At 42.9% G+C, this 14,033-nt stretch overlaps 2 protein-coding genes across 4 annotated transcripts in view; both read right to left on the reverse strand.

Annotated features, from left to right (window-relative positions):
• Window positions 1-6,105, reverse strand: SMIM9 (small integral membrane protein 9). Its single transcript, XM_043459870.1, has 4 exons — window positions 6,088-6,105; window positions 4,407-4,608; window positions 3,343-3,472; window positions 1-141 (listed from the first exon to the last, which is right to left on the reverse strand). Exons 1-4 carry the CDS (start codon window positions 6,103-6,105, stop codon window positions 114-116), a joined length of 378 nt encoding a protein of 125 aa, XP_043315805.1. The 3' UTR covers window positions 1-113.
• Window positions 6,106-9,539: 3,434 nt separating this feature from the next.
• Window positions 9,540-14,033, reverse strand: part of F8 (coagulation factor VIII) — a 144,893-nt gene continuing 140,399 nt past the window's right edge. For all 3 annotated transcript variants that reach the window (XM_043457542.1, XM_043457543.1, XM_043457541.1), the window contains one exon: window positions 9,540-10,517. In XM_043457542.1, coding sequence (XP_043313477.1) covers window positions 10,362-10,517 — 156 coding nt within the window. In that variant the 3' untranslated portion in view covers window positions 9,540-10,361. The remainder of the gene's footprint in view (window positions 10,518-14,033) is intronic.

The raw sequence follows: 14,033 nt of genomic DNA on the forward strand, positions 1-14,033 counted from the left end.
ATTTAATTTTACCTGGTAGATACTTCCTTATTGTACACAAATAGCACACTCTCCACTCTCTTGGAATCCAGCAAGCTAAGCATTACACTTGTCCCATTGAATCTTCTCATACTTCATTGGACTGGCTCACCTATTAGAACACTGGGAAAGGAAGAGAATGATGACTGCTGAACTGAATTTAAATTCCAACACACTGTCTTGATCTGCAGAGTTACTTTGTCATTATATCACCTTTTCCAAGATAGGGTTTTGGATGGCTTTTTGTTAGTATGAACCAAGTGATTTCATATCGGGAAAAGGCTTTCACGACTTGAGAAAGTAGGAGTGTGGGATTGGATGTAGAGGTAGAGAGGAAGTAAGTTCAGATAGTTTTTCTTGTTTTGAAGTTTCTTTTTAAAAACTCCCTAATTAAACAATATGCTTTGTTGTGGAAAGATTGAAAAGGGCAGACAAAAATAAACCTGAAACTAAGTAACAACAAGAATCATGATTATTAAAATCACCTAGTCACTATCTGAAGGAGATAACCGATGTTCAAATCTTTGGTTAGATCCTTCAAGGTTTTTTTCCCCTGGAAGTATAGTTTTTTCACAATAAATTGGGTGGAATTGTATATCTTCCATTATAATAGGTGTTTTTTTTAACTCAACAGTATTTCATGACTCTGATTCCATGTGATTAGTCTTCTACAACAATGTATGAATGTTCACGGCTTTCTTTAACCAGCCAAGAATCATTTCAGTTGGTTCTATTTCTTTGCTAGTGAAAACCATACTAAAAATTCCTTATACAAGTATTTCTGCATCTCATGATTGCCGCCAGAGAGCTGAGAATTCTCCAGGCTTCAGTGGGGATTTGTTTAGCTACCCAGCAGCTTATCCTAAGCCTTCATTGCAGCCACCACTAATGCTTATAGAGGGTGAATAATGAGGCACAGAGAGACTGTTTGCAGTGTTTACTGCGAAATGTAATCATAGAAAATCAAGTATTAGTGCCGGTCCACTGTGGGCTCAGTCCCAAGTGCCCGTCTTTCTGTATGACTTGAGACTCAAGCTTTCCTTTGTTTCCACCACATGTGACAAAATTATGCCTTGAAGTATTTGTTTCTGTTGTGTTATTTTGGTCCTTTATCTACCAAAAATTTCGTGATATGTCTCCTGCATCTATCATTTTTTTCTCTAATCTTACTTTCTCTAAAGTCTTTGTTTATTTGATAGAGCCAGATTTTGGGGTCCTGCTTTCCCTATCTCCTTTTATATTTTGTCATCCACGTCTTTTTTTTTTTTTGCTCTTATCGTCCTTGCTTGTTTCCAGCAAAGGTTTATTGGTTTTTCTCCCCAGGCTGAGCCATTTACTTCAAAGAAGGAAGTCTTTCTCTTGGCATGTTGCCTAACTATCTTCGCAGAAATCCTTCAGATGTTTCTGAGGCAGCTGGCCTGCCGGCCAGAGTTGAAGCCACAAGGACTTAAAAGATATGGAATCGCATGCATCTTGGTTTGACTCCCGGCTCCTGCAGTTGCAACATGCAGTCTTCCTCTGGGCTTGGCAAGGAGGGACAGGATTGGTGAATACAGAGCCTGTACTTCCTGGGGTGGCCTAGGTCCCACAGCTGCCACTCAAGGTGTACTGATAAAGGGAAGACCACTCCAAAGAGGTCACTCGAGGCCTTGCTGTGCTTGCAAGGCAGTTCAGCTTCTCCCTTCCGGCCCCTGCCCTGCACGGGCGTTGATCCCTGATAAGGGATCCTGATAAGATGCTGCACACTCCCACTGCCCAGCTTGCTTCCAGAGTGCCTGTTGGTCTCAAGTCTGGGTGTGGCTCCTCTCAGGAAAAAGAACTTTGAACCGAAATCAACCCGTGTGCCCCTGATCACCACCTCCGCCATCTTCCATACAGTGAAGGAACAGGAAGTGGACAACCGCCATCAACCCTCCCGTTGGAAAAGAGGAAAACCGGGAGGCATGTAACAGCCCCTGCTCTGTAGTCATTCTGGAATCCTGCTGGTCAGACACTCAGCAGGCCGTCTTCCATCAAATTGAGCTCCCTGGCCCACCACGGCCCATCCTCTGGGGGGCTCCTCTGGTCTACTGTTCCCTGCGGCTGCATCTGAAGTGTCAGGAAGCAAGCCTTCTGGGGCCTTCAGAGCCCGTGTCCTTCCCAGGTCCAAATACTGCTTTACAGCTCAAACAACAAATAAGCTCACTGAGTTCTGTGTGGCTCCAATCAGTCTAGTATGCTGGGAACCATACCCAACTTTGCTTCCCAGACATGGTTCTCCATCCATGGGCGTTTTGAGGTTGTCAGGAACCACACCCTTCACCTGATCTTTGACCACAGCCACTTGATTAGATTCTGCAGTTTGAAAACAGCTGTCCCCTACACAAAGCCTTTTCAATCCAGGTTTCTCCACCTGGGCTCTGTCTCACCTCAGAGTCCTGATATAGCAGGCTGTAATTATTCAATCATGTTATTTCTCTATCTCTAGTAACCAGGACAGAGACAGGTAAGTGGTCATCTCTTAGCAAAATATTGATTAATGAAATTGAGGCTTGTCTGGGCTTCCCTGGTGGCTCAGCTAGTAAAGACTCCACCTGCAATGCAGGAGACCTGGGTTCAATTCCTGGCTTGGGAAGATTCCCCTGGAAGAGTCCCTTCCCATGGGAGAAGGGAAAGGCTACCCACTCCAGTATTCTGGCCTGGAGAATTCCATGGACTGTATAGTCCATGGGGTTGCAAAGAGTCGGACATGACTGAGTGACTTTCACTAACTAGCTAAGCTTAAGTGTTTGGTAAGACATTTCAAGAATCTCTTTGGCTTCACGTGATTTAATAGTAAATATTTTGGTCAGTTTTTGAGGCAATGAAGTGAAGTTGCTCAGTCGTGTCCAACTCTTTGCGACCACATGGACTGTAGCCTACCAGGCTCCTCCGACCATGGGATTTTCCAGGCAAGAATACTGGAGTGGGTTGCCATTTCCTTCTCCAGGAGATCTTCCCAACCCAGGTATTGAACTCCACTCTCCTGCATTATAAGCAGACACTTTACCATCTGAGCCACCAGGGAAGTCCAGGCAATAAAGAAGAGTTAATAATTTGTTTTCCATGTATGATTCCTATACCCAAGGAAAGGATAATTAGGAATTAATGAAGTTACTAAAAAAAGTGATCAGTTGCAAATACTGGTCTTTAAATGTCACCTGTCAATGATTGGAAAGGGATGGAGCAGGATGGAGAAAAAAAGAGAACATGGAGGAGACTTTTTCACAGGTGGAGCTCACATGGCCATTCCTGCCTCTCCCTAGGTACCGGTTCCCTCCCCTCCCTCCTCTTCCAGAAGCTTACGTGAGGCAGCAGAGGGTCCCCAGTAATGCTGACATGATAAGAAAAATAAAAATGGCTGCTGGAGGGATCTGGCTCCTGACGAGATCACACAGGTAATCCTTGAAGTTGCTCAGCCAGGACCTGGAATTTTCTGCAGGAAGAGCACAGATGTTCACCGAGTCAATGATGAAGTTGGGATACAAACTCTGGTTCAAGTTCAAAGAGTAGTCCCAGATCTGACATTCTTATAGTGGCCCAGGGCCCATATTTTTAATGATTCTGCTAAGCTAAGCGGTTAAAGGAATACACATTTGGGGGAAAAAAAAAAGTGTATCCTCAGATGGTTTCATCTTTGCCTCTGGTATGTCAAATAGGAGCAATTATCTCCATGAATCAATGTGGAACTTTGTGAGAGAGGAGCTTGATTTCATAACTACTTGCCTAGAAGGGTGTTTGGGAGGCAAAGGTCCCTGAGTGTCTGGTGAAGAGAAGAGACAGTCACCAGCCCCAGGAGCACCCAGAGAGGACGAACAGGCCTTGGAAGCTGGCAGAAGGAACTACACAGAGTCTGGTGATCAAGGGGAGAGGTAGGGTAAACACAAGTGTCTGTGACCTAAAGTCACAAGGGGTCACCACCCACCACAATTCACTTGAGCCGGGAAGGACCCAAGCAACACACTGGGCTCTGGGAGCACCTAAGTTGTGGGTCAGTGACCTATTAGCTTTGGCTTACATTTTGCTTCCTTCCTCAAGTCCTTCCTGACCCCTCCCCACAAACAACTGTAATTCTCCCTTTGTCCTCAGGGTGCATTTGTCATTATTTCATGGAAGGTTGACACCTATGGGTGGGGCTGCCCACCTGTGAATGCCTAATCCATGTCGTTTAACACACAGATTGGTGCATGGTAGGTGGGCTCGTGCTGGTTGAACTAAATTGAACCCAACCAGAAATAGTGTACATGAAGATTAAAATCAAATAAAAATAATGAAGATTATTTTAAAATACAAAATCAGTTTTTCCTGATCTGCAATGGGAATCTTAGGTACTATGGAGATGGGAACTTTCATCATAACAGCAAACACACCCACTGAGCGTTGTGGCAGGCCATCCTGGTCTTGTACTCTGAAGGCAGATAAAGGTGACACAGAGGAAGCGACAGTCTCCAGCAAGAGGCAAGTCAGAGAGCACAGCAGAAATGTGATGCTCAGCAGCTTCAGGACTTCTATGGACTCCCCTGTGCCAAGGCCAGATGGTGTTTCCCTTGGCTCTTTGCAAGATTGCTTTGTCTGAAAAGTTAAAAACGATGGTTTAGTTTTTTATCACAAAACTGCAGCTGTTAATGAACATAAAAAAAATTCACTGACTGACACCACTGAATCCTGAACAATAGTCAGTCTCCCAAGCAAAAGATTCCACATCGAAGAAAGAACACAGGACGGAAATTTACTGAGCCTCAGCAGATGAGACACCTGCTGTTCCCTCCTAACCAGGTCCCCCTTCAGCCTTCTCCAGCTCAATGAGTGGGAAATGCTGTAAGTTGTTCAGGTGAAAATCGGTGGTGTCGTCTTTGACTTCACTTTTTCAGTCCCACATCTTTTTGGTGTGTGTTTTGCTTTGTTGTTGGGTTTATTACTGCATGCATGCTAAGTCGCTTCAGTCATGTCCGACTCTGCGACCCTATGAACAGCAGCCCATCAGGCTTCTCTGTCCATGGGATTCTCCAGGCAAGAATACTGGAGTGGGTTGCCATATCCTTCTCCCAGTAAGTACCTAGCCCCTGAAATTCTTCTTGTGGTGTTAGCACTCAGGATTTATTACTAAATCAGCAAATAAGCAGTGTAAACGGTTAACCTGGTATAGATTTCACGGGATCAGGGGGTACAGTCCATCATGGGGGTGGCCCAGGAATTCTGCAGTCAGTGCAGCTGATGTGAAGGGAGTCACAGGTCACAAGAGTTTATAGCTTCCTGCCATTTTTATGATGAGGTTAGGGACCAAGTCCACTGACTACCACATAAGCAAATTCCTTGCTGTGCAGTGGTAAGTTCCCACTGCACACATGCCTGTTTGAGTCAGCTTTGCTGACGCAACTTGGGAGAAAATAGAAGTATATTTTGTAGAAACTGTGTGGTTTAGGGTCTAACAGCTGATCTATCAGAGGAATCGGGTCGGCTTGTTCTCTAAAGTGTGTCCATAATCTTGCCACTTCTCACCACCTCTACTGCTACCCATCATCTGTCTCTCTGCTACTATCCTTGCCTCCTTTCAGCTTCTTCTCCACTGAAGAGCCAAGGAGATGTCACTTTGTTGTAAGTCAGATTGGGCCCTACAAACTGCCCTGAAATCACGTCTTATCATCTTCTTTTGATCACTCCACCTCAGTCTCATTTCCTCAAGAACAAGCCACGCACACTCCTCTCTGTTTGGTTCACATAGGCTGCTCAGGTGCTCAATAATGTTTTTTTTTTTTTTGAATGAATAAATGAATGGGCAGACTTTGGGCAGACTTTTTTCATTGCTGGTCATCCCCATCCCCTTTTTACTTATTACGTACAACCTGACAGTCTAGAAAAGTTTAGTATTGAAAAGATACCATTTTCTCAGCCATCCTTGCTGCTAGTGATGGCTATGGGCCCCACTTTTGGACACTGAAGCATAATGGAGATTTGATGGGTGGCTTCCGGGAAAACTTTCTGCTGTCTTGGGAAAAGATATGGTGCTACTGTTTACCATTTATGCTGCCTTGAACATTCTCTAAGTGTTACCTGAATTGGAGGAGTCATCTTGTGATCAGCAGGAAAAGCATGAGAAAATGACCTGGATTCAGCTATGACAATTTTAGGCCACGAAACCAACACCTTTATCTGCCCACCTCTCAACTGCTAGCTCTGCAAAAATAAACTCGTATCCAAGCTTTCTATTACTTAAGACATTTACAACTGATAACTCATCCACTGCTGAGACCTGTGTCAGGTAAGGAGGCGAAGAAGCCAGTGAATCCGGCCTCAGTCTTCAGAAGAAGCTGGCCAGAACCTTCCTTTAAGGCTTCTGAAATTCCAAATAGAATTCTCTTCCCTTTTATGATATCATTGACTGCACTTGACCCTCCCCCAGTCTCTATCTGACAGCTAAGCATACAGATGTTTTCTTCGGTCTATGTGGAAACATCTGTGCTGATACTAAAACCCATCCTTACGGTAGTCATAGCCTCTTGAGCTTGAAGAATTCTAAGATATTTTGTTTGCCACATGGTATCGACTACACCCTAAAATAGTGTATATATGGCAGTTTAATAGATGGCATTTCATTTCAGTGGGGAAAAAAGGATGGTTTAATATGATGATTGGTTATTCATTTGAATGCATTGACTGAAGTTAGAGTCATACACACAGAAAAAAATTCTAGATGGATCAAGGACTAAACAAACAAAAAAAAAACAAAAAAACAAAAAACAAACAAACAAAGGACTAAACAAAAATAGAACCATACACATGCTGGAATAAAACATGAGTTTTTTGTAATCTTGGTATAAAAAAATCTACTCTGAACATGTCATAAAACCCCAAAGCCATAGGTGTAACTACTGATAAATTTATTGCATAAAAATGTAAAGTTTTCATACAGAAAAACATTGTAAAGAAAGATCAAACATTAATGACAAATTAAGTGAAAAATTCCATAACATATAAGACAGATAATAGGTTAATGCTCTTAACATACAAAGAACTGTTGTTACAAATCAAAATTTTAAAAAGGATGATCAGATCCATAGAACTGGCATAAATGATGTATCAGTCCAAAAAGCAATGGATAAATACATTGTCCTGACTATTCATTGGAAGGACTGATACTGAAGCTGAAACTCCAATACTTTGGCCACCTGATGCAAAGAACTGACTCATTTGAAAAGACACCGATGCTGGGAAGATTGAAGGCGGGAGGAGAAGGGAGTGACAGAGGATAAGATTGTTAGATGGCATCACTGACTCAATGGACACAAACTCTGGGAGTTGGTGATTAACAGGGAGGCCTGGTGTGCTGCAGTCCATGAGGTCACAAAGAATCAGACACAACTGAGTGACTGAACTGAACTGAACTGAAATGAATTGTGATGTATATTATATAATGGATTGAAAGTGAACGTGAAAGTCACTCAGTCGTGTCCAACTCTTTGCAACTCCATGGAATTCTTGAGGCCAGAATACTGGAGTGGGTAGGCTTTTCCTTCTCCAGAGGATCTTTACAACTCAGGAATCAAACCCAGGTCTCCCACATTGCAGGCAGATTCTTTACCAGCTGAGCCACAAGGGAAGCCATAATGGATTACTATACAGCAATTAAAATAAGCCACTAGGAGATATATACAAAGGTTGTTTCCTGTTTGGAGCTGTTTCAAATAGTGCTGCCCTGTCTCTTGTTTCACATGGCAGTTCTGGGTCTAGGTCATTACCCAACAGAATTATCATAGGGTATCTGTTTGCTCAACTTTTGTAGATAATGCCAGACTGTTTTCCAAAATAATTATACAAGTTTGAGTTTATTTTTTTATGCAAATATGTAAGAGCTTTATTTGCCCTAATAATACAATTTAAGTTTCTTCTATGTCTAATATATGTCTATGTCTAATATAAGGTTCTTCTATATCCAGGAATAAGAATTCTCTTTAGTTCAAAAACTAAATAAAGTCTATGTTTTACTTTTATTATTTTTTTCCATTTATTTTTATTAGTTGGAGGCTAATTACTTTACAATATTGCAGTCGTTTTTGCCATACATTGACATGAATCAGCCATGGATTTACATGTATTCCCCATCCCGATCCTCCTTCCCACCTCCCTCCCCACCCGATCTGTGCCTTCCCAGTGCACCAGCCCTGAGCACTTGTCTCATGCATCCAACCTGGGCTGGTGATCTGTTTCACCCTTGATAATATACATGTTTTGATGCTGTTCTCTCAAAACATCCCACCCTCGCCTTCTCCCACAGAGTCCAAAAGTCTGTTCTGTACATCTGTGTCTCTTTTTATGTTTTGCATATAGGGTTATTTTTGTATATGGTATGAGGAAATGTTCTAATTTCATTCTTCTACATGTAGCTGTCCAGTTTTGCCACACCACTTATTGAAGAGACTGTGTTTTGTCCATTGTATATTCTTGCCTCTTTTGTCAAAGATAAGGTGCCCATAGGCACATGACTTTATTTCTAGGCTATCTATCCTGTTGCATTAGTCTATATTTCTGTTTTTGTACCAGTACCATACTGTTTTGATGACTGTAACTTTGTAATACAGTCTGAAGTCAGAGAGCCTGATTCCTCCAGTTTTGCTCTTTTTTTCTCAAGATTGTTTTGGCTGTTCATGGTCTTTTTGGTTTCCACATAAATTTTAGAGTTGTTTGTTCTAGTTCTGGAAAAATGCCATGGGTATTTTGATAAAGATTGCCTTAAATTTGTAGATTGCCTTGGGTAGCATGGTCATTTTAACAATATTAATGTTTCCCATCCATGAACACAGTGTCTTTTGTCCATCTGTGTCATCTTCAATTTCTTTCATCAGGGTCTTGTAGGTTTCTGAGTACAGGTCCTCCATTAGCCAAAGCATTTGGGGGATGAATGCAACCACTGAACTGACATCTAGGACATCTAGACGATACAAGTGCAGCATCTACCTCTCAAATCCACTCATTTCTCATATTAGGCTTGCCACATTCTGCCACACCTTCTCCAGGATTCTGGTTGGTCCTTCTAGAAAACTTTTAAAAGGGGGATTAGTGGGATGTGCCAGAGCCTGGACTGCTGCCTTAATCCTAAGAGGTGCCTGAATAAATCACTTGAGTGCCAAGCATATTTGTCTTTGCTTTTCATGTGTAGCAGCCACCCTGAATACTCAGAAACATCAGGGTTAATTACTCCTTCTAAAGTGGAAACTCCCATCTGTGAGATAAGAAAGAGAACAGTGCTAATGGATGTCAAGATTAAACATCTCTCTCTCTCTCTCTCTGCTACTGGGTCAAGGTTCCACTTCTAATTTTTTAAAATTTTAGCTTCGCCTTATATCATTTTTTACTGCAATTTACATGAAATCTGGTTTTCTAACTCACTCAGTTGTTTTTCTAAGCTGTCTATCCTGCCATTCAGTGGCTCGATTTGTTTTTGTAAAATTCCATCATTCACATTTAAATTGCCAGTAGAAAAACAGAACTCTCAAAGGCATTTGGTCTTACATGTCAATGTTTTATTCAACTGATTATTGACTATTCCAGCAGGAAGACAAAAGAGCTGGTTCCAAGAGCATTTGAAAAAGAGAGATGTATGCAGTCAATGGGAAAAGAATGCTACAAGAAGATGATTAAGGTCGACATCAAAGTGGTTAACCTTTTGCAGGCAGTCAAACCACATCATTTGGGGGATTAACATCTCTACCAGGCTATACAACAAAGCAGCTTATTGATTTCTATAAATTAATCTCTAATCTTCACTGACATTTCCAGGACAGTAAACCATTTTGAACCTTATCTAGTAGGGGTGGGGCAAGGCGGGGGTTCCTCCTGGAAAGGGCATGTGGCTGACTGGAGGAATTTTCTCTCTGCTTCCACCAGCTCAGTTTCCTTCTGACTCCCCGAGATTTAACTCTGTAAAGAGGGCCTCTAGTTTTCAGTCATGGTACAGAATTTCCAGGTACATCGTGTTGGGTCTCCTACCCCAGAGAGCCACGGAGTTTCCTCATTTTTCTGAGGAAACATTAAAAACATGTCCTTTAGAAGCCTAGTATGATCGTGACCCTTCTTCATCACCACAGAGGAGGAAGTGACTGCCACCTCCGGAGGAGAATGCTTTCCACATGACTCCAGAGAACGCAGTCCCCATGGCAATTGATTTGGGTGGCTTCAGGGCATAACTGCTGGCATAGAGGTGTTGAAATACAGCAAAAACCGATGGCACTGTGGGCAGCATGGGGCAGGAAGTCACCCGGCGGAAGGGCTCACAGGGACGCTGCATCTGAGTTAGGAAAGGCTCAGGGACAGGAGGGAGGCACCGGCCCTTAGTACTGCTGCTGCGCCTCACAGCCCAGAAGCTCCAGCCTCAGGGCAATATGGTTTGCCCAGCTCCGTGGGTGAATCCGAAGGAAGCGGGTAAACAGCGGGGGGTCTAGAGCATTCACCACGGGGGTGAAGGAGTCTTGATTTCCCTGAAAAACCTAAAAGAGGAGAGACAGCATGTGTTGATTGACAGGAAAATAATTACAATCTTATACACCTCCACTGGCCTCCTGCATGGTCTGGAACTCACCAATAGCTCTTCATGGGCACCCACCCCAAAGCCCAACACGGAAGCTTTTTTCATTTCTGGTTGAGGGATCCAAGCTTCCCGTAGTTTGGTAGTTCGGGATTGAACCCTGGGAGGTGAATGAATGACTTAGTCCCCTGAATGACTTAGTCTGTGCCTGGGAAAGGGCGTATGAAATCTAGAATTAAGAGCCTCCTTGCCAACCTGCAGGACTTCCCTGGTGGCTCAGACAGTAAAGCATCTGCCTACAATGTGGGAGGACCCAGGTCTGATCCCTGGGTTGGGAAGATCCCCTGGAGAAGGAAATGGCAACCCACTCCAGTATTCTTGCCTGGAAAATCCCATGGACAGAGGAGCGTGGTAGGCTACTGTCCATGGGTTCGCAAAGAGTCAGACACGACTGAGCGACTTCACTCACTCACTCACTCACTCACTTGCTAACCTGCTGTGGAGCCCTAGCTTCCAGCTATGGCTTACCTCTAAGAAAGTTCTCACCCACTTTCTCAACTAATTCAAAGAAGTTGTAAACATCATGGCATTTTACTACTTCAATCTGCCAAGACTTTGGGTTTAAATGTTATGTCTTTAAAAATAAAAAAATAAAAAAAATAAACGTTATCTCTTTAGAGAGCTCTTCATTCTCTGAAACAGGACTCTTGTTGACTCAATTTCATCTAGATTACTTTTCTTTACAACATTTGGTATCTTCTCATTTATCTGTTTACCTGCTTATTGACCATTACCTCTGTTTTCGCCACCAAATGTCACTTCCATGACAGCAGAGGCCTTGATCACTGATCTTCCATACATGCAAGAAATGCAGTATATACATAGCAAATATATTATAAACATTTGTTAGAGTTTGTGTGTTTGATAAAACTTTTGGGAAACAAAGAGATTCTTGGATAAATATTTGTGGTAAACTTTTGAAACCTGTACGTCTTCTGTTAGGTTTATTCCTTGTTGTTTCCCCTCAAGAAACTGAAAGAATAACAGAAGGAACACTTACATCTTTAATGTACGACAGACACCTAGTCTCTGGTCTGTTTTTGTCTTTCATGATGTTGACATTTAAAAAGGCCTAGGACCATTGTGTTGATAACGTCGCACATTTTAAATTTCTGTGACTATTTTCTTAATTATTAAATCTTAGTTCAACATCTTTAGTGATAATACTAACTAGGCGATGTGTCTTTCCCACTGTATCATATCAAAGGACACATGATACTGATTCCTTCAGAGTTTGAGCCTTACTTAAGGTGGTGTCCACCACATCTCACTTTAATAAAGGTAATTACTTTCCTTTTCTTACAATCTGTGGGATGAGGCTTTAACACTGTATAAATATTCTCACAAGTACTTAGGTGGGGGTTGGACCATAAAGAAGGCTGAGTGCCAAAGAATTGATGCTTTTGAAATGTGGTCTTGGAGAAGGCTCTTGAGAGTCCTTTGGACTGCAAGGAGATCAACTCAGTCAATCCTAAAGGAAATCAACCCTGAATATTCACGGGAAAGACTGGTGCTGAGGCTGAACCTCCAATACTTGGGCCAACTGATACGAACAGCCAGCTCATAGGAAAAGACCCTGATGCTGGGAAAGATTGAGGGCAAAAGGAGAAGGGGGCGACAGAGGATGAAATGTTTGGATGGCATCACCGACTCAATGGACATGCATTTAAGCAAACTCCAGGAGATAGTGGAGGATAGAGGAGCCTGACATGCTACAGTCCACAGGGTCGCAAAGAGCTGGACATGACTTATCTACTGAACAACAACAACAACAAAATATTCCGTTTCACATTAAGGTTTCATCCAATGGTTTCAGTATCAACTGAAGTTCCTTACCAGTATTATATACTGTATTGATGGTTACCAATTGGTTTCTTAATTTTGTCATGTCTTCTAAATTTATTATTAATAAATTCTTCTATGGAGAAAAGCCTCTCCTCTCCCTTTGTTTTTGACCATGATTATGGACTCCTGGATTCTTTTTTCATTGTGTATATTGTAATCTATTACTATCATTTTTCTTTTGGATGCTTAAATTGTCTCAAATTTGCCCAGTATGAACCCCTTCAAGCCAGCTCTTGTGTTCCTTTTCTATGGACTCATTAGTCTTTGTGGCATGCCAAAATGTTCCACAACATCTAGTTTGGTCTCAGGTCAAACAACAGGGAGGGAACACCATCTCACCCATCAACAGAAAATTGGATTAAAGATTTCCTGAACATGGCCCCTGAACAACTCTCAAGTTGTACAACATTTTTTTTTAGTTGACAGTTACAGTGACCAATGAAGTGACCCAGAGTCCTTCCTTCGACTGTACTTCACAAGGAACCAGAGCTTTGGTACCAGCAGCGGCCCCTTGCGCCCATCCGCCTCCTAAGGGAGTGCAGACGAAATTGGGTGAGTCTCTCCTGGTTCTTAAATCTCCCATACTGGTTAAGATTCTGAGTTTTATTTGGCAGTGGAACAGGTTACCTGCCCCCTCCTAGGGGGAAAGATACTGGGGGGGGGAGGGGTGCCCAGGTGAAACATCCGGGGCATACCCACTCATGGTCTAGGCACTGAGTGGGGCTCGGTTGAAAGATACTGAGGAATTCCCACCCAGTCAAAAGATGCTGGGTGGGGGGTTGGCTGAAAGACGCCAGGAGAATTGCCCACCCAGTGGAAAGGTACTGGGTAGGGGGGTTCAACTGGGAAAAAATCGAGGAATACCCAGGGCTCGGCTGAAACATGCTGAGGTCGCTCCATTGTAGGGGACTAAATGGTCTTGGCTGAGTGGTTCAGTAAGAGGCTCATCTGACACTTTTCCTCAATTTGACTACCATTATAGAATTTGTCATGGAGAAGGAAATGGCAACCCACTCCAGTATTCTTGCCTAGAGAATCCCATGGACAGAGGAGCCTAGTGGGCTGCCATTTGTGGGGTCGCACAGAATCAGATATGACTAAAGTGACTTAGCAGTAGCAGAACATGGTCCTGCCCATCAGAACAGGACCCAGTTTCTCTCATTCAGTCTCTCCCTTCAGGAAGCTTCCATAAGCCTCTTATCCTTCTCCATCAGAGGGCTGAGAGAATGAAAACCACAAATCACAGAAAACTAATCAAACTGATCACATGAACCACAACTTTGTCTAACTCAAAGAAACTATGGGCCATGCCGTGTAGGGCCACTCAAGACAGACGGGTCATGGTGGAGAGTTCTGACAAAACGAGGTCCACTGGAGAAGGGAATGACAAACCACTTCAGTATTCTTGCCTTGAGAAACCCATGAACAGTATGAAAAGGCAAAAAGATAGGACACTGCAAGATGAACTCCACAGGTCAGTAGGTGCCCAACATGCTACTGGAGATCAGTGGAGAAATAACTCCAGAAACAATGAAGAGACGGAGCCAAAGCAAAAACCGTGCCCAGTCGTAGA

Source organism: Cervus canadensis, chromosome X (genome assembly GCF_019320065.1).
Source record: "Cervus canadensis isolate Bull #8, Minnesota chromosome X, ASM1932006v1, whole genome shotgun sequence".
Taxonomy (NCBI): Eukaryota; Metazoa; Chordata; class Mammalia; order Artiodactyla; family Cervidae; genus Cervus; species Cervus canadensis.